At 37.4% G+C, this 21,937-nt stretch overlaps 1 protein-coding gene across 1 annotated transcript; it reads right to left on the bottom strand.

Annotated features, from left to right (window-relative positions):
* Nucleotides 1-17,152: 17,152 nt before the first annotated feature.
* Nucleotides 17,153-18,333, bottom strand: LOC113321123 (putative RING-H2 finger protein ATL21A). Its single transcript, XM_026569006.1, has 2 exons — nucleotides 17,603-18,333; nucleotides 17,153-17,513 (listed from the first exon to the last, which is right to left on the bottom strand). The coding sequence occupies exons 1-2, from the start codon at nucleotides 18,327-18,329 to the stop codon at nucleotides 17,398-17,400; spliced, it is 843 nt and encodes a 280-aa protein (XP_026424791.1). The 5' UTR covers nucleotides 18,330-18,333; the 3' UTR covers nucleotides 17,153-17,397.
* Nucleotides 18,334-21,937: the final 3,604 nt, after the last annotated feature.

The following is a 21,937-nucleotide window of genomic DNA, read 5'->3' as shown; positions in this document are numbered from 1 at the left end:
CAGCAATCTTGATGTCCAGCAAGACGAGAGCGTTGGATGACCACATCTGAAACGAATCGAACGACAAGAAGGGAAACAGCTTGTAGCGACCGTTGGATTGCGAGATACAACGAAGCTAACGGTTCCAGATGGGGTTAGGTACTATGATGTTTGACAGGAACTTCAGAGTTTGATGCACGATGATGAGCCGACCGTAGGATGATGTGATGATCCAATCTGACGGCTAGAAAGGGAAATGGGTATGGATATAGGAAATGAATTTGGGTGATGGTTTTGGGCCTTGGGTATGCCAAGCCCATATCTTCTTTAAGAACAATTCTTCCTATTCAATCCCACTTCTAGCCTTTTGGTCTTGTGCACAACATTCTTCGCGGCTTCCTTGCGTGATTCCTCCCGGCTTTTCACTACTTTTCTGCTCTTTTCCGCTCCGCAATTCATCTAACTTTATTTATTACCTAAAAATGCAAAATTAATTAAGAAAAATATTTATTCTTGAAAACAATGAAAATACAGAATATGGGATAAAATGTAGAATTAACGCACAAAAGATGAGTTAAATGCCAAGAAAAATATATAGAAATATGCACTTTTTAGCACTCATCAAATACCCCCAAACCTGAATTTTACTTGTCCTCAAGTAAAACAAAACTAAGGAAATCCTACCTATACCACTGTCGCTGGTCTCTCGAATGCATTTAGCATATGCACTAAGCCTTTTAAACCACTAAGTGTCCCTAGTGGACGAGTGAAGTCTCGTGAAGGTTTTCTTAGAACGTACCTACAAAGTTCTAGGTCAAAATATAAGCTCAGATTCCATCAAATGTGACATGTGCAAGTCAGTTTAAGCTCACAGAAAAATGGAGATGTCAATCTAGCTATCAAAGGCACAATCCTAGCACTGATAACCAATAAAGACATGTGATAAGAGTGTAAAGTGTATCTACACATGTGTAAAGAAAGATCTGAAGTTATGACTACTAATCACCAAGAGATAGTTTTTAGGCTAAGAACCGAATTCTAAGCCAAGCTAGCTGTCCGGCTTTACGAGAATTGTGAATGTTCACCCAATGAGTTGGTGATATTTCAGTTTACCCGCGTTTACATCGATGGCTGCACCCTCCTTGCTTATTACAAGACTATTTACAACAAAAAGATGACTCTTTACATGACTCTTATTTACATTGATTACTCTCTTTTATTTTTGGAACAAGAGAGAACTATTGTCTTTAACATGACAAAACATGGAATAAATAAATACTTGATATTTTTTTTTTTTTTTTTTTTTTTTTTGAAGAAATAACTTTGATCTTTACAACACAGTGACACTTTTGATACATGAACAAAAAGAAAAACATAATTACATGACTCTTAGCAAGAGGTGGCCCTTATCGAATGCATCCGGTCAAATTCTATGGTTGCTTTTCTTAACGTATCCTCCAACTTCTATCCCAGCCAACCAAAGAACAAGCTAGTCAAGTCTCATTCAGTATTCTAAAGTGATTGGCAATCTAACTTCCTATCAAACACCTTGAAGATCGAGGCTATACATGTATTGGTAGATCGTGCGCGTGCAAATTTCTTATCACTATGTGAATTGTGCTAGAATCTGGGTGCCTAAATATCTAGACTAAGACTCCTAAAAATTACATATTTGCACAAGAGTCAACATTTCAAGGTAAATGAGCTCCATTTTTCTGTTTTTTTTATCATTTTTTAATTTTTTTTTAAATTTTTTTTTTTTTTTTTTCAAAAAGAGGGAGTTCTGTTTTCAATTATAACATGTGATCGTGGTATCTACTCTATACCCCCAAACCTAAACTAAACATTGTCTTCAATGTTTCAAAATATGAACAAAATTATAATACAACATATGAAGAGGATCATGTTGAGTAGAGAAAAAGGAAAGAGAATACCCGATTTCGGCGAAAGCAATATTAGAACTCCGTTATTCAAGGCAAGAATCCAACATATGTCAGCCGAGATCATATTGGATTAGCAAAATATATACAAAAGGAACAAAAGGGTTTTAAGAAATTTTATCTACTGGATTATGTACAAGAAAATTTGGTTTTTAATGGGATTGGACTTTTTGGGAAAAATTTGGTTTTGTCGGGGGACATTTGGTTTTGGCGGGAGACATTTGGAAACTTTTGGTTTTTTTAAAGGGAGCAAAGAGCTTTGTGTTTCTTGGGAATTTTGGAAAAGAAATTTGGTTTTTTATGGGATGAGGAAAAATTTTGGTTTTTAAAGGGAGCAAAGCCTTTTGGTTTTTAATGGGTTAAAGAAAAAACTTTTGGTTTAAATGGGATAAAAGGCCAAGCCCACTGTTGGGTTTTGCGAAGCCCAGCTACGTTTTTTTTTTTAAAAAAAAACAGGCCCACTGCTGGTGAGTAAAGCTCACTGTTGGTTTTTGGAATTTTGAAATTTTGGCCCACTTGAACTTTGGTTCAGGCCCACAGTTCAGAAACAAGCCCAGGTAACAATTTGAAATTTTGGGCTCTTAAATAGCCAAAGGTCGAGGCCCAACTAGGATTTGAAAACGTTTGCTGTCTTTGGGTCAAGCCCACAGTGTAAAATGTTTAGTTTTCAAATGGATGTTAAGCCCACAGTCCCAGAAATTTAGTTGGGCTTTGGCTAGCTACTAACTAAAATATGAAGCCCAACTGGGCTTTCAAAAGTTCAGTTTTCTTTAATTCAAACAACAGGCCCAAATCAATCTAAAACCACAAGCCCACAAGAAATTAAACAAACAAGCCCACAAGAAATTAATTACAAACCCAACAGAAAAATGGAAAAAATTATTACAAGCCCACAAATTAAAAATGGAAGCCCACAGGTTGGGTTCTCTTAATGGGTTTAGGCTTACTTGCTTAAGCACAGCCCAGCTGCTCAGTTTGGTTGCAAAAGCCCAGTTGGGCTTTGGATCATCCTAAGCTTTGGCTTCAATACTCAAGGCCCAGTTGGGCTTGGCTTATGAATGGCAGCAGCACCACTTCAGGCTTAGCAGCAGGAGAAGCAGCTCAGCAGCAGCCTTGGCAGCAGCAGAGGCTGGCAGCAACAACAGGAAGAGCACCAGAGGCTGGCTAAGATGCAAACTAAGATATGCAAGATGCAGATGCACTAAGTTACAGCTAAGATGCAATATGCTGATGCAATACAAAACAGTAAGATGCACAGCAAGTTATGCAAAAACAGCAAACTAAGATACAAGAAAAACTTAAAAAAAAAACAGCAGCCAAGTCCCCGGCAGCGGCGCCAAAAACTTGGTAGGCGAATATATATGTAAGAAATAAGATGAATAAATGCCTACAGTGATACCTGCAAGTGCACAGGGTCAAATTGTAGTAATGTGTGCAAGACAGGGTCATTCCACAGGGACTTGGGGTGTATTGAAGCATTCCTAAGCTATCAATGGGTGCAAATCACTATGGTAGTGAGAAAGGAAAAGCAATAAGGCAGATGCAAAGATGGGAAAACAGTTAACAAAGCAAAGCAAATGACATGACATTTAAGAACCAAAACAGCAAGGCAATATGGCAAAACAGTTAAGAACCAAGGCTGTAAGCCAAGGGCAGGGAGGAGTTTGTGCACTGATTTCCACCTTGTGTCCTAATCAAGCAATGCAATTTTAGGTTGAGTTGAAGACCTTGAGCATATATTAGAATGGGAGGAAAATCAGCTTGCTCACTGATATGCCCCTAGTATTGACTGTCTTTTGACAGCACAGTCAATCACAGGCATACCAGAGCACTGATTACTTCCCATTGCTCAAGCAAAACAGGCATCAAGATAACTATCCTAGCAATACATCATTCAACAGTGCACTAGAAGGAGACTATCCTAAGAAAAAATCATAAGAACATAACATAACATAAACATGAACATGAGCTTGATATAAATTGTAACAATCACACACTCAAATTCAATACATGTTGGAGTTCAGAACAGCTAAAATTAACAATGCAATTGAATTGAGAATCATAGAATTGAAAAGATTGAGAACCCTCAAAGCTACAGTTCATGGAAATAACAAAACTAAACTATTCTACTGATGCTCTGGCTAATCCAGGCATGCCCATTAAAACATACCCACAGTCTCAATTTATACCCACAGACCCAATTTGGGTTTTCCCCCAAAATACAAAATTAGGGTTCTTCCCCAAAAATATCCCCAATTTAAACAGAAATTAGGTAAATTATTTCTACCTAATTTGACAGTACAAAACAGACCTATATCTTCTCTAATGCTCCCCCTAACAGAACATTAGGGTTCTTTAATAAATTCCCCCAAATCAGAAAATTTAGGGTTTGGTAATTCTTACCCATATTGATGTGATTTGACGAGTTTGTCTTCGACCCATTCTTCCCCTTGGTCCTTTGCTCCATTCCCATGTGTCAATTGCTACTCTAGACTCGCCTAATCGATTGATTTTTCTTCTAGGGTTTCAGAGAAAGGTGAGAAGAAATATCAATCAAATAGGGGGATAGAAAGAGGGGGTGATGATGTTCGAGCAGGTGGAGTTGGTGGTTTGGTTGTGGCAGAGTAGGTGGTGGCGGACATGGTGGAGAAGCTGGTGGTACGGCAGACATGGTGTCTGCAGAGGCGGGAGAAGAGAATAAAGAGAAGGGGAGAAGAGAATGAGCGATTTAGGGTTAGGTTTTTGGGTTATATGTGTTGAGTGTGCTCCGGTGTTGGGCGGGATCAGCAATCTTGATGTCCAGCAAGACGAGAGCGTTGGATGACCACATCTGAAACGAATCGAACGACAAGAAGGGAAACAGCTTGTAGCGACCGTTGGATTGCGAGATACAACGAAGCTAACGGTTCCAGATGGGGTTAGGTACTATGATGTTTGACAGGAACTTCATAGTTTGATGCACGATGATGAGCCGACCGTAGGATGATGTGATGATCCAATCTGACGGCTAGAAAGGGAAACGGGTATGGATATAGGAAATGGATTTGGGTGAGGGTTTTGGGCCTTGGGTATGCCAAGCCCATATCTTCTTTAAGAACAATTCTTCCTCTTCAAGCCCACTTCTAGCCTTTTGGTCTTGTGCACAACATTCTTCGCGGCTTCCTTGCGTGATTCCTCCCGGCTTTTCACTACTTTTCTGATCTTTTCCGCTCCGCAATTCATCTAACTTTATTTATTACCTAAAAATGCAAAATTAATTAAGAAAAATATTTATTCTTGAAAACAATGAAAATACAGAATATGGGATAAAATGTAGAATTAACGCACAAAAGATGAGTTAAATGCCAAGAAAAATATATAGAAATATGCACTTTTTAGCACTCATCAGCCACGAATACAAGGAAGGTAAAAAATAAGTCTGCAAGGCATCAGGACAACTAAGCGACGATTAGAAACAATAAAAAATGAGAAGCTAGTCATTGGAAGCTAATGCGTGAATTTCCAACGCCTCGGTCAGAGCTCTTTCAAATACTTTCCCCAACAATCTTTCGGGCAGCAAAGATTCCATCCGGAAGCCACATCAGCAATAGCAGCCTCAACATCCCACCCGGAAGTCGTCTCAACAGCAACAACATCCGTCTCTTTACCGACATCCGCTTCAACAACCGACCCATCATATGCCACCACGGCTTCCCCAATGCCACCGACAACAGTTTCGTCGTCTACTCTAAAAGTTGTTTTAGTTTCATCAACCGCAGCATCATCATCTTCCTCGGAAGTCTTCTCAGCGAACCTTCGAGGAGAATTTCCCGATTCATTCACATCACAACCAAGGGTTATTACACCGTCTCGGACAGGGGAGCTACGTTGATTTTCCCCTAAAAATTTCACAAACTCGGGTTTCCGCCATTTCAACTGAGAAGCAAACTGTCCCGGCCTAACAGTGGGCCGTGAAGAGGTTTTGTTGCACCAAAGACTCTCAATGCACTGGGATGCTTCGCCGCCTTCCCGTTGTTCCTCCAAAGGTATGTCCCGAATAATTTCGCCAGCTTCACGGAACAGAGATTCAATTCTATTCAATGCCTCCCCATGAGAAGAAGACTGGTTTTCGTCGATTTCAAATTTTCTCCCCAAAGAGTTGGAGGCACGTCTGTCACTGGAAGATCTCATTATGCGCAACAAAACCAGAGAAAGAATAGAGGATAGACACGATTTCAGGGAAACCTGTGCGAATGAAGGATTCAAAATCATCTCTTATATCCACCAGAGCGATGAGGTCCCGAAAAGGAAAGCCTCCTACTAGCCGCGGATTGAGGTGTAACATCAGATTCTAATGGAACCGTTTTCTAGTAGAAAATATAAGGACATGCCTGGACACGTGAAATAAATTAGGGTTTGATGAGAAAATGTGGAAGTACATGTTTAAGACACGCTTGCCCGCGTTGTTACTTCTCTGCTGCCAGCACCGAGACTTAAAAAAAAAAAAAAAACGACAAGGTGACATGAGGAGAAGGAATAACGCCCCCCTTTCTATGGGCATAAAACTTTTGGAGCTTTGAATAAGGAAAGGACTTCTTATTTGAGTCAAGTAAGGAAAGAAGCAACCGTGCCGCGAAGACAAGCCACCACCGTGTCGTCCGCGCCATGCTTGACTCTCCAAACCACGTCATGCCTTGCACCACTGTGCCGCACCATGCCTTGCCACGCCAAGCGATCGACCAAGCCCATTCCCACACTCACAACGTACCGATTCCAATCCAGCGCAATGCCTGCGGCCTCCTTCCAAACCGCACCAACACCAACAACTCGCCAAGCCAGTGTAGCGATGTTCCCTAACCCAGCCGAGGTGATGCATGGAAAAACTAAGCCGACAATCTTCATCTCACCACTTCACGGTCTACACCACAAATAGAATCTATGCAAGGCCGCCAGACACGAGGATCATGAACTCTCCTTACCTCTCGAAAAAGGTTAGTCAGACCTTCCTAACCATCTTTTCATGACTTGTTGTTTCGATTTTTGTTCTTTCCTGTCACCATCTTATGCTTACCTCGCAACAATGCTCTTGTTCCGAGCTAAGCAGGGGACTTAATGTTGATGGTGGTTTTTAGCTTAGGGTTAAAATCGTAAAACTGTACATCTGGCATGACGTCACTATGACCATTAACACATTTATTGAATCAATCACATGCATACGTAAGAATTACCGGGGTACCTTTTTTTTACATGGGTCATGTTCCACGGCAGAACCCTTAACATTGATTGACATCATCTATGCCAAACCCTAATTATCATGCTACCACGCCAAAGCATGCCAACCATGCCAGCCGCACCACTGTGACAATGGCATGCCATGCCATCCACGTCTCCTCGCCAAGGCATGCCAACCATGCCAGCCGCACCACTGTGCCAATGTCATGCCATGCCAGCCACATCTCCGCCCCAAGGCATGCCAACCATGCCAGCCGCACCACTGTGCAAATGGCATGCCATGCCATCCACGTGTCCGCGCCAAGGCACGCCAACCATGTCAGCTGCACCATGGTGCCAATGGCATGACATGCCAGCCACGTCTTCGCGCCAAGGCATGCCAACTGTTAGAGAATAGATCGGTCAACCTCGCATGCGTTGCTATCTCAAGCATGTTTGTCAATATTAGTGATCAAAACTATGAGTCTTGATTTCTAGCCTACATAGATAAGTCTCGGACTAGGATAGAAAAGTGTAGTTGAGCTCAAGGACTTCATGGCGATTCATCATACAATGACGAAGATCTACTCAAGGAACTGTGGAACTTCATCAACAAAAAGGTATGTGGAGACTTGAACTTATATATCACTCAAAAGTCTATTTATTATATCTCCTACTTCTTATTAGACAAAAATTCGTATGCTATATAGACTAGATCATACACATTTGAAATTTCGAGCTGAGCATTCATTGCTTATCTTTTTCTCGAAATCGTGTGTTGGTAAAGCGTTTCGTTTTGATCAAGTTTATCTTAACCTAGTGACGAAAGTCATGAAAAGTTTCAATCACTTTGAGAATTGCTCTGATGTGAATCGGTCTGTGAATAACGGCTACTTAGCGTCCTCTGAGAATGTCTCAATGATTGAAATGAGAGTTTATATTACATAACCATGTATTCCTTGAACCGAAGTTTTCGAACTTTGTTGATCAAGAGAAATCGGAAGGATTTTTGAATTGGCTTTCCAAGTCCGCGAACCCAGTCTGCAGACTCAGTCCGCGAACTGTCGAAATTTCTCGACCGAGAATTTCTGCTGGATTTTCCAAAAATCGTTTGTGGGCTAAGTCCGCGAACTGGCGGAAGTTCTCTTTCCGAGAATTTCTGCTGAGTTTGGAAAACTCAACCGGTTATTTAAGTCCGCGAACTTGTTTGTGAACTTAAGATGTTATGATCTAAAGATGTGCTCTGAACATGAAACTTAAATTACTAAGGAATGTTTTATGCAAACCGTGGCTATAAAGTTCATGATCCGATTCAATCGAATTGAATCATCTTTGTTTCAATTGTGTCTTGTGTAGTTACATATGATCTCATAGCAATCGAACAACTGTTTAACTAGTTCTTTTGAGTCAATTGAACTAGTTATGGTGAAGAAGAACAAGGTTAATATGAAATACTCATATAGTTAACCTTTTGGTTACTATGTTGAACCAACATACACGTACACGTTTGGGCACGGTTTTCGCAAACCTAGTAAACGTATACCTAAGTGTGTGTGACAAGCTAAGTTTTCGATCTAACAGTTGAGAAATATTAGCTTGAATCTAAATCAGGTTTTCATCTAACGGTGAATATGGATTTCTTTGTAACTAAGGAAAAACCCTAATTTGAAGGCTATATAAAGGAGACATCTAGCTTTGAGCAAAACTTAATCCTCACACGTCTGTGTGCTACTAGTGCGCTCGCTAGAGTCGATCTCCATTAACTCTTGAGTTTCTTCTCTAAACTTGAGTTAACGACTTAAAAACTTCATTGGGATTGTGAAGCCAGACCGATACTACTTTTATCGTACGAGTAAAATCGATTGATTGGCTTGAGATCGTGAGAGTTCTCTGATAGGCAAGATAAAGAAGTCACAAACATCTTCGTCTCACTGTTTGTGATTCCTCGACAAAACCCTGTGTAGTCAGGAAGGATTGTAGAGAGGTGATTGATTAATCTAGTCCGTTCTTCGGGAATATAAGACCGAATTATCAATTGGTTCCTGTTCACCTTGATTTCATATCTTAAGACGGAAAAAAACCTAGGGTTTATCGGTGGGAGACATATTTATCCTTTTGATAGACTTTTCTGTGTGAGACAGATTTGTTTATTATCAAGTCTGCCGATTTTGGGTTGCAGCAATTCTTGGTTGTTGGTGAGATCAGCTAAGGGAATCAAGCGCGCAGTATCCTGCTGGGATCAGAGGCGTAGGAGTACAATTGTACCTTGTATCAATGGGAGATTGGTATGGGTTCAACTATAGATCAGCCCAAAGTTAGTTTGCAGTAGGCTAGTGTCTGTAGCGGCTTAATACAGTGTGTATTCAATCTGGACTAGGTCCCGGGGTTTTTCTGCATTTGCGGTTTCCTCGTTAACAAAACTTCTGGTTTCTGTGTTATTTCTTTTCCGCATTATATTTTATATAATTCAAATAATACAGGTTATACGTTCGTGATCATCAATTGGAAATCCAACCTTTGGTTGTTGATTGATATTGTTTGATCCTTGGACATTTGTCTTTGGTACCGTCCAAGTATTCCTTGTGGTTGATTAGGACTCGTTGATTTTATTAGCTTGAGTAATATCAATAATAAGAGAGAGATATTAACTTCTTGAGATACTTTTATCTAGATTGAGTCTGACTGTCTATTTGATTCTCTAGCAAAGTATTTCGGAGTTAGTCCATACAGATTGCTAAGTGAAATATCGGGTGGTGTTGTTAGACACCCGCTTTTTTAATTGGTATCAGAGCAGGCAAACACGGTAAACCAAATAAGTTTGTGTTTGTTCGTTCTATATATAACGCACGCCAGAATTCCTTAAAGATTGTTCAAAGATTTTTATGGTTAAAACCTATGGGTACTCATGATAATCTTAATTCATCTAAAAGGGGAGATTTAGATGTTAAGAAGCAATCTGAAAGAAAAAATAAAAAGAAGGAAAAATTGGGAAAAAGTTCAATACGCTCAAGGATGTGGAACCTCACTAGATTAACTCTTGATCTATATTAGGAATACTATATTGATGGATCAATTGATAAAGATCTGTTTAAAGCGTTCGAATGCGTTTTTAAATTCTTATAAAAAACTAATTTTGTTTAGTCTAAGAATCTTTCCGAAAAGGTGTTGGTCGTTTTAAAGCTATTAATACTGAACAACCCAGAAATCGGAAATATCATTCTTCTATCCCGAACCAACGAAGGATAGAAAGCTCCAGCTTCCCTGACTATCATCATTATTTTGATTATACTACAGGGACTCTCACACTTATCAACCAGACGTGTCGCATGAGAACTCCTCTGTGCATTAAGCCTCTTGGTAACAAGACTGGCTTTTCCCCATTTGTACATATCTTGAAGTGAGGCAAGAAATGGATTAAGTTGTTTACAGTTGTGATGTTGATTGGTTAACCTTCTACTTCTTCTGTTTTCTTCTACTTTTATGTTTGTTGTTTACCTCTAATGTGGAAAGGGCTAAGATTTTTCCTTAAGTCTTGTGGATCACGGTTCGTGTACAACCCAAGCCCATGAATGAGGAATATATATATATATGTTGGTGGTCCGCGAACCTTCTTATCTCTCATCTTCCGTCTGAGTACGTGAACTAGGGTTTGTGCTTCTCCACCATTAAAACTTCTTTGAAGAAATAAAAAAGAAGGGTGTTTGAGGTTCTCTTCAAGTAAGTAATTTCCTCTTGTATATCTCTTTATGATGATTTCTAGAAGCATGAAAAGAAGTTCTAAAAGATCAAAATCCTCTAGCTTGAATCCTCCTTGTGATCAAAGTTCTCTTAGAATGAGGTTTGTGAATGATTCTTGTGCTAGAACTTTTGATAGAATTGCTTCCAAAGGTTTTATTCTAGAAAAGAAATTGGAAACCTTTAGTGGACATGAAGAGGATTAATTTTTCTTCAAAGAATTCAATCTTGAGAATATCTTTAATGCCCTTGGTAAAGTTTTGGTTCTCTAACAAGGATTTTCTATGCCAACATTCATGATGTTGATTTTAAGAAGATGGAATTCAAATCCATGATAAATAGAGAAAGGTTTCTTGTTAATAGAGAGTTAATTTCAAGGGTCACCGAAATACCATTGGGCAATGTACGGTTACCTAGACCAAGTGATGAACGTCCTTCATATGATGATATCTCTATTGGACTTTGTGGAAAGAAGTTTTTTTGGAGTCAAGGAAAGTTTCCTACTAATGATCTTAGTATTGCTTTAATGGAGTTTGGAAAACTTGGTATCTCTAACCTTTGTCCCTCCACAATTCAGAATTCTTGGTGGAGTTATGAGTTTGCGGAATTGGTCTTCTTCCTTGCATACGGCAATACACATCTTGATATTTGTGGTTTTATCATATTTCAAATGATGAGGATGACTTCTCACATCAAGATGTTAGCCTATCCTTGTTTGATTAGCCAAATTTGTCGTGATCGTGGACTTGATTTTATTGGAAATTCTCTTGGGGTTCCCAAACTTGTTCGTCCATGTATCTTTCGGCGTATAAGGGAAAATGTTCACAAGCGACAAAGAGGTACTCCTCTTGATGTTGAAGACCCTACCACCTTGAGGCTTATTCAAAAAGTTTACAAGGGTGTATGCAAGGTAAATGCCAGAGTAAAGTGCTTAAAAGATCAAGTGTCCTTAATTGGAACCAAGTGTCCCGAACTCAAGGAAGAGTTGGATTCAATTCAATCTACTTGGAAATTGTCCGATGATGAAGGTGATGAGTAATGCATCTTCTTATATTCCTAGTATGTCTTGTTTTTGGATTAGCTGGAAGAATAACTAGTGCTTTCAATAGCGATGATTGTGACTACACATAGCTATTTTTGTTTTCATCTTCTTATGTTTATTTTTAGGTTTATTGGTATTAAATTCTAAAAATATTTGGAGGATGATGTTATTGCAGTATTAATCTTATGATTTTGTGATATTGAAATTTGATTATGGGAGATGTATTGTTTGCGTCCGTGAACTAGAAGGTCCCATATGTGATCAAAAGTAAAGTCGTTCATGAATTAGTATTCGTATTGATGAAAGGGCGAATGGACTTTTGACAAATACAAAATTTATGCCTATTGAGTCATGTATTTGATGGAAAATATGATAAAATATTTTGTTTCAAAGGATAAAGTCTATTATGTCGTTTTGATGGAAAATAAAATAGATCCTTTATGTTATCCACGATATTGATCTTCATTGATCCATTTTGTTATGTATTACCGTGAAGGATCCTTTGTGTGTCTTATGTTAAGCACTATACAACTAAGTCGATCTTTCTTATTGGCTTGTTGGTTGTTCCATAAGATGTTATATGTCGAGCATTATGAACTAAATTAATCATCTTGGTTGGTTATTTAGTTGTTTGCTCAGAAAGTCTTCTTTTATCGAGCAAAACCTTTTGACAATTAAATTGATTACTTTTGTGATTAGTTTGGTTGTTTGTATTCCAATTAGATTATTTATAAGTTCTCTTGTAATTAGTCTAGTTGAGTTTTCATATATTCTACAAATTCTTGTGTAGAGTATATGAACGGCTACTGATCATGTTCTATTGGTCAATGTAGTCGTATATTCCGTAAGGTTTTCCTTATGTTGAGTATGTGAAAGATTAAGTTAGTCATCTCCGTATGATTACCTTAGTATTAGCTCCGTAAGTTTACTTATGTTGAGCACTTTCAATTAAATTGATCACTTTTGTGGTTTGATTTAGTTGCGTATTCCAATTGAATTAATCATGGGTTTACTTGTGATTAATTTGGTTGAGTTTTGGAGATAGAAAATCATTTCTATGGTTTTTGGTGTCCAATTAAGGTCGCTCTTGTTGTTCCTTCGGGAATGACATCAAATGGGGGAGAGTTCTTTTGAACTTGTGCTTAATGGTAATATCTTGCGGCGTGTGCGGCTTTGGAATTTTATAGGGGTTATCTTGTATCTTAAAACTCCTTGATGAATGCATTTAGCTTCGGCTTTATGATTGCATCTAAATTAAGTTGGTATGTATTTTTCTTTTAGTCTATGAAATGTCTCTGGTGGAAATTTCATTATGATCCCGTTCTTATACCTTTGCCAATTTTATTGACAAAAAGGGGGAGAAATAATGTAGTTCACACTACAAATACATAAGGTTTTCGGATCATTGTGTAAGGGGGAGTGGTTTCCATGATCGAGATAGAGTATTGACTAATGGGGAATGATACATATCACCGTAGTATTATTGTTAAAGTCGTGATATAAGTGGACTTTGATGTTACATAATAATACTATGTCACTGTATAATGATGATCGACAATCTCGATTTCTCTCATTATTATAACTACGGATCTTCAACAATGGTGATGCTAAACTTACAACCTTTGGGATCATTGGAGTGTTTGGAAGGACGAAGATTTCAGGGAACGTTGAAGATTAGAATATGGAATAGGAGTCACTTAAGTTTATCTTTTTTGTATTTCATATGTATTAATAGTTTTGTCACTAAAATTGACAAAGAGGGAAATTGTTAGAGCATAGATCAGTCGACCTCGCATGTGTTGCTATCTCAAGCATGTGTGCCAATGTTAGTGATCAAAACTATGAGTCTTGATTTCTAGCCTACATAGCTAAGTCTCGGACTAGGATAGAAAAGTGTAGTTGAGCTCAAGGACTTCATCGAGATTAATCATACAACGACGAAGATATATACAAGGAACCGTGGAACTTCATCAACAAAAAGGTATGTGGAGACTTGAACTTATCTATCACTCAAAAGTCTATCTATTCTATATCATACTTCTTATGAGACAAAAAGTCGTATGCTATATGGACTAGATCATACACATTTGACATTTCGAGCTGAGCATTCATTGCTTATCTTTTTCTCGAAATCGTGTGTTGGTAAAGCGTTTCGCTTTGATCAATTTTATCTTCACCCAGTGACGAAAGTCATGAAAAGTTTCAATCACTTTGAGAATTGCTCTGACGTGAATCGGTCTGTGAATAACGGCTACATATCGTCTTATGAGAATGTCTCAATGATTGAAATGAGATTGAGATTACATAACCATGTATTCCTTGAACCGAAGTTTTCGAACTTTGTTGATCAAGAGAAATAAGAAGGATTGTGGAATTGGCTTGCCAAGTCCGCGAACCCAGTCCGCAGACTCAGTCCGTGAACTGTCGGAAATTCTCGACCGAGAATTTCTGCTGGATTTTCTAAAACTCGTTTGTGTGCTCAGTCGGCGAACTGGCGGAAGTTTTATTTCCGAGAATTTCTACTGAGTTTGGAAAACTCAACCGGTTTACTTAAGTCCGCGAACTTGTTTGCCTTAAATTTTCAGTCTAAGTTGATTGCCTTAGATTGGAAGACTAAGGTAACAAAGTATCTCCTAAGGAGTGCAGAAACTCGATCAGGGTGCCGAGGTACACGGTTGAGTCAAGAATGCTGGGGGCGTTGGAGCCTACTTTTCCATTCTTGACAAGTCCATACTATGATGCACTCGGTCCGAAGATACCCCACTTAGGGTGCGGTCTCATAACCATAAGCCATATCGGTGGAGGGATAAGAAGATGCGAAAACAACTAGTTGTTTTATTACCGGATGGGGGAGCCAACCTTAACCCGGTAGAGGTAAGCTTCCTTGAAGGGACAACCATGGGAAATATAAGGATGACACCCTCCATTAAGGAGTTGAATTGTGTCAAAAGACGTAAAGGTCATGAGGCTTTTTACTCACGGGAGTATTAAGGCTTGTCATATTTACGCACAAGATAAACCTGAAGAGGCAATAATACAAGAAAAAGATAAGGTGAGATCAATGGGTCGATATACTACAATATAAAGACTTCATGCGTTTTCGTCGCACAAGAACAAAGAAAATTTTGGACAAGATAAGACCTTTAATTAGGAAGGAAAAATAAGACCTCATGAGAAAAATACGATATAAGTTAACTTTTTTTTTGCAAGAGTCTATAGAAATAAGTTACCTGCGAAGTGTTTCGCATGTATCAATCTGTGACAACTAGCAGAGGCAAGAATGGGAATGCAAATATAAAAAGAGTGCTATTTGCCCCATTTGACAGTCTTATGCATGTGCGAAAAAGATAAAATTTTAATATTGGTGAATGCGGATATGAGTTAAAGGGAACTAATAATTAAGGAACAAAAGTTAACATTTTAGAGGTTTATATTAAAGAAGAAATTCTAGAAGAAGTGAAGATATACAAGAGGCAGAAAAAGAATTTACATCAAGTGAAAAATAATTAATTATCTTCATGATTTGTCTTGATGAACTCCTGCTTGATCTCGACCTTGATCATGTAGCGCTTCTTGATATCTGTTCTTGCAATCTAATATTCTCTTCTCTTAAGTCATCATTCCGACGTATCAAATTTGCACGCTCTTCACCTTCTCTTTGTCGTTCTGCAATCAATCTTTGTCTAAGTTCTACAATTGTTATATTCTCATCATTCCCCTCAATCCTTCCTGCATTCCCAGTTCTTTGTGTTTCCTTTTCAGTTGAACTTGTTTGCGAAGTATGAAAGCTGACTCTATCATAATCAATATCATTGTTCCGCTCTTGTTCACGCTGAGGTCCAATTAGATTTTCGTTTCCTTGATTTTCTTTTACTCTTTCTTCTTGTTGGCCAAGATTTGTATTTCTTCTTATTTCAGCAATTCTATTGCTCCTTCTGGCTGTTGTTCCATGTTCAATAGTAGATCCAAGTCTCACCATCTTCAATTTCCAAATCTTACTGTTTCCAAGATTCTATGAATTTACAACCAGGATTTATCACCCAAAGATGTGTATAGCGCCAAAATTTAGTTGCAGGAAAACCTACAACCACACCCCAATGTGTCTAAACAATAACCTAAGTAATCATAATGAATTCTTTTATTAATTATCAAGGTTTATAATTGGATATAAAGGATTACAATGACTTTACTTGCTCTCCAAATAAAATTTCTCTCTCCTAGTTTCTTGTCTAACTCACACTAAAAGATCTCTCTATGTGATGACTTCTTTCCTTTATATAGGATTCCTCATAGTGGATGACAGCTAGGAGATCCATTATTTTCGGAATCACTGTGTGTTACATTCGCTCATGTATACTCACTCATTCTCGCACAGCTTATACTTCGCATAGATCATCACATTTTACTCGTGACTTTGCTGACATCATCCAATACGTCACTTCAACTTTACCCTGTGCGATAATCCTCGCCTACATCAGATAATCCTTACTTCGCATAGTTATTGATATGTGCGATATTTCATTCCTACAATTAGGGCCCTTCCTTTTGATGCAACGCATGAATACGGTGAAACAACACCCACAACCGTGATAGCCACGACGTTTAACCCCAACAATACCAAAACCACCGTCATATTCCATACTTTCCGGTTGTTACAACAGCATACTACTACTAGTACTATTATTATTACTCCAACTCACCGAGTAAAAAAAATATTATTACTCCAACTCCCCCACAGATGGCGCCAATGATAATATTTTCCGTGGAAGTACCTGCCAAAAAGCAACTTGGATCTTTATATGTATAAAGAAGAAAACAAAAATACTCCTAGCTAGACCGGTAAACAATTGAAAATAAAGCACCCACCTCCTCCCGTACTGCCTCCCAGCCCTTTGTCTCCACCTCCTCCGGAACAGCCTCTTTCCCCATTGTCTCCACCTTCTCGTGAACCGCCGCCTCCTTGCCTATTGCCTCCCCCTCCACCCGAACCGCCTCCTTGCCCATTGCCTCCCCCTCCGCCTGAACCGCCTCCCTGTCTATTGTCTCCTCCTCCATGGTGTCTATTGTCTAATTAGAACTTTTTAATTATTGTTTAAGTAGATGTTTTAGATTCATTATGCCTCAGAATGTAGAATGTTAACTTAGATTTTTATGTAGGTGGACTTAGGGGCGTCACAACTTGTAAGGATCTACATGTTTAGGGTGAGGTTCTTTTCTTTTTTTCTTATTTTTTTTTCAGAGACAACCTCAATAATCCGGGCACTGATTAAAAACAAAAAAATCACCCAACAATTCAATTTTATTAGTTATGAGGACATTTACAACCGTTTAAACAGTGCCTGAAATCTTATGTACAAGGCGTCTGTACGTTCAGATTGCTAGTAGACTCCATGTAACGGAAACAAAGATGTCTAATGTAGAAACAATACATAGATCTATGTTTATGTAGCAGTGAACGAAGTGGTGACTTTCGGCAAAAGGAACATGCCCGCTTACCCATGGGCCGCACGTCTATCTCCCTCGAAAGCATTTGACTATTTTTGGTACGAAGCATAGGAAGACTATTAGAAGTGGTAATCCGACGAAAATGCTGAGAAGAGTACTTAGGAGAATTTTCTTACGATTACCTGTAGAAACAAACAAAAGTCAGAGGAGATTTATCTGAAGATGGATTATAATTGTAAAGCTCATACGAAACTAGTAAGGAAATTCTTACTTTTCTTTTGATACGTAAGGTAAGGGGGTAATTCAAGCCATGACCACGACAGAACATAACTTTCATTAAAATCAACGGGAACGTCCTTCTTAATTGCTGAATTCGGGATCGGAACATCAGCAATACGGACACAACTTGTATTTAGCGTTGCAATATTTGTAGTCGGAACGTTTGTAGCGATAACAGTGTGCGTGGAGCTACTTAGGCAACGGATGTGCGTCATTTTTGTTATCTTAAGAAGACTATCAATCGGTGACGAGCAATTCAGTAACGAATATGTTTGATAGGAAAGACCAACCTCACCAAGATGGTAAGGTGTACCCGAAAGATTCAACTTCAAAATACGTTTCGGAAGACAGTTATCTGGATCATAAATTTCTATCTTCTGCAAAAAGCTATATACATTCCGAACGAAAAATTTACCCGAAAATGGAAGTTCTAGTACTGTTTTATTCTTTTCATCGCAAGCAAGTTCATAACCGGAGGAACCACATACCTCGTTACCACGACCTTTTAGTGTAAAAGGAAATCGAACGGTTGGCTCATCTTTTGTACACCACTGGTAAATTGGACATTTTTCTGCACCAGCACCTTCAATTAAATACGGAACGAGTCGGACGAAAATGAAGAAGAAAAATGAAAATTTTATGATACCCATTTGGTGATTAAAGATATGTTTCCTAGCTTCTGTATATATGTACATTTTGCTGATGGTGAATAACAACATAGACTTTTAATTGCTACTGCTGAATACACCCATTCAATCATATGAAGATGTCAACAACTATTTAATATAGTGCACCGACCGCGACCGAGTTGCAAATTTACAAGCAATCTAAAGGATAACACTATTTTTAATTATTATTATTTTTTTTTATGGTATTGAACTTTGAACTTTTATTCTGCCCAAGAAATTTCAAGCCATTTTCATCTTTGTTTCATTGAGTTTTCCAAAAACAGAATTTCAACTGCATTCTTTTTTTTTCTGCTCAAGGTTGATGAAGAATTTGTATGTGACCAAGAATTCATGTTCAGTGCCAAGTCTTGATAAGATTTATCAATCATAATTTAGAATTTATGTATTTTTAACTTGACGAAGAATGTATTCACCATCTACTTGTCCCTAAAAGTGGACATCCCGATAGAAAAGATATTGTGTTACGTTGCCTTCCTGCTGCAATCTCTTGGTGTTTCTGGAAAGAGAGAAATCGTAGAGGATTTGAAGATACTAGTAAGGTTGTGAATGGTATCATTGACGCGGTGAAGTTCACGGTCGCTTATTGGTTACATAATAGAGGTGTGCTTGATGGTATATCTTTAAATCAATTTGTGATCAGTTGTAAGGAAGTGCTATTCCAACCTCCTTGATTTTGCCCAGTGTGTGGTTAGGTGGTTCTGTTGTTTGCTCTTCGTTTTAGGGGCAGTGAGTTTGGTTCATTTGTTTCTATAGGCTTTGTTGGGTGTTTTTTGCAGCGATTTGCTTCCTTTCGTTTCTTTTGGTCGGTCTTTGTTAGAGTCCATATTTCATGTACTTTAACCTTCTAATGTATAAAAATTTAATTTACCGATCAAAATTTTAAAAAAAAAAAAAATCATTTCATTTTTATTTTAAGAAAATAAATTGGAGCTAAGAGCATTGAAATATTGGGGACCTTCCCCTACTTGCCAATTTGTGTTTACCAGGTCTACGTGTGATCTTGCTTGGTGTTTGTGTCATAAAAGTTTATCTAACTCTGATTGTTTGATTTGGTCACTTATCTGAATAAATTGTTGATGGGGGCATTTTCTGATGGGGACATGGAGGACATGTGTTTTTTTTCCAATTAATTATTTTAAGAAAAAATATTTTGGTCCTTTTTTAGGTGGTCCCAAATCAGTTTGGTGCTTTCCTAAATCACCTTTTCCATTTGGTCCATAATTATTTAAAAATATTAAAATGGACCAAAGTACCCTTCCTTGTTAATTCCTACTTATTTTTTGTAGTCGTTCATTCTGTCTGATGAACTCCGGAGTTTATTCCTTCAAATGAACTCCTAATATAACTAAACTAAATTTCTTACTTATTTTTAGTGCGGAGTTCATTTCTTCGAATGAACACCTAGTAATTCACACACTAGTTCATCTTCAACACGAGCTCACTCTTTACATGAACACCAACTAAAAACAGAGCTCATCTTCAACACGAGTTCATTCTTTACATGAACACCTAGTAATTCAAAATCCAAAAATAGAGTTCATTCTTTACATGAATCCAAAATTCAACAACAGCAGAGAAAGAAGAAACAGAGTTCATTCCATAAATGAACTCCATCACAAACCAGAGTTCATTCCAGAAATGAACTCCGTCATCTTCATCACAAACCAGAGTTCATTCCAGGAATGAACTCCGTCATCTTGAACTTCTTCATCAGTAACATCAATTCATCTTCATTATCTTCATTGTCCCCATCATCATCACCAACAACAGACGAAAAAACATCAAAATCTTCATCACAAACCAAAGTTCATTCCAGAAATGAACTCCATCATATTCATCTTCTTTATCAACAGCAACAACTCATCTTCATCATCAGCAACAACAACATCCGAAAAAAAATCAAAATATTCATCATAAACCAGAGTTCATTCCTCCGTCATCTTCATCTTCTTTTGTAGATCAGAAACTTATCGAAGCATGTGAAGATGATAAAGGTTCATCATCATCATAAATAGCAGCAGAATCTTCAACCTCATCGTTTTCATCATCAAAACATCAGCAAACATAAAAAAAACACGCAAAACTTCATCGTATTCATCATCATCATCATCATCGTTCTTTTTCTTCATCACTGGAAGAGAAAAATAGAGAGAAGAGAGAATTGTTCATCATCTTCTTCATCTTCTTCATCACTAGCAGGAAAAAAATGGAAAAAGGAGAGAAACTAGATCTGAAAACAGGAAGAGAAAGAAAGTAAATTTGAAAATAAGATATTTTTTAAGGTTTTTTCTATATATATGATCCCAAAAGGATATTTCTGTCACCACAAAGTGACAATTACATCATCCATGATGTCATCGTAGGACCAAACCATAATTTCTATGACCAAACTATAAAATATATTTTGAAAAAGGACCAAACAGATAGTTGACTAGGTCAACTGGACCAAACTCTCTCTAATATAAAATTTCTAGGACCTAATGGTATTTCCTACATTGGTTTAATAAATTTTGTTACCAAAAATATCAAGGATAAAATATCACCAATTAAGATAACCAGAATTTTCACCAAAAATACAGTTCCTTCATAATTTGGAAACAGAATTTGATGGAATCAATTTATAACAAAAACACGTGTCTTGTCCCCCATACCCCCATCAGAAAACTCCCCCACCAAATATCTTCCCACTTATCTTAGGTTTAGTTTGGTATTGTTGCGGCTTTATAAAAGCACTTTTCTGTTGTGCGTTGTTGAGTTGTGCAGTGAGAAAAAAGCAGTTAGACGTTTGGTAAAATATTAATTAAAGTTAAAGCTGATTAAAAAAACAATCAAAGTGTGTTTGGTAAAATAGCAGATTCAACCATTATTGTTGTGGGAAATGACAAAAACAGACATATCTCTGAAAATAATTTTATTCAATTTTTTTGCGTTTAAAAATAATTAATCTTTTACTATTAAAAATAAATATATTACATATTAAATTTACTAATTGAAACTACTATTATGATTTTTTTTAAATTTTTTTTTTACTTAACCACTTTTTAACATATATATATTTAATTTTTAAACAAAAATCAAACTAAAATTAAGTAATTATTTAATATTTGTTTTTATTTATATTTTTCAAAAAGTAAACGAAATGTATCATACAATAGTTAGAAAATAAAATATAATAATATTTCAAGAATAAATTATTAATAAAAAATTGATTGTTTATATACTTAAGGATAATTTTTTTGTTATTTACAAAATAAAATAGGGACAAAAGGGATAAATAAAGCATTGAATTTCGGTGGGACCAAAGCTTATGCTTTGTAGCTTTTAAAAACTCCTCCTTGATTTTTTTTACCAAACACCAGTTTCAAAAATTATTGGCATATATAAGTTTTGAAAATGCTTTTAGAAAAATAAAAACATTACCAAACCAGCCTTAACCGCTCAGTGCCAGTTTCTTTTTGGGTCTTTTTGAAGGAATTTTTGAAAAGGAAATGGCTGAATTTAAAAAAAAAAACATAATGAATTAGTCGGCTGTCATTAAGATGTAGAGATGATTCACAATTCTTTAGTCGGGTTATACTTGACAAAGTCAAAGAAATGTCTGTATATGTAGAAGATAGGACAATCATTTTTATCACCAA

This window comes from Papaver somniferum, chromosome 11 (genome assembly GCF_003573695.1).
Source record: "Papaver somniferum cultivar HN1 chromosome 11, ASM357369v1, whole genome shotgun sequence".
NCBI classification, from domain to species: Eukaryota; Viridiplantae; Streptophyta; class Magnoliopsida; order Ranunculales; family Papaveraceae; genus Papaver; species Papaver somniferum.
This window is presented reverse-complemented; position numbering and strand designations above follow the sequence as displayed.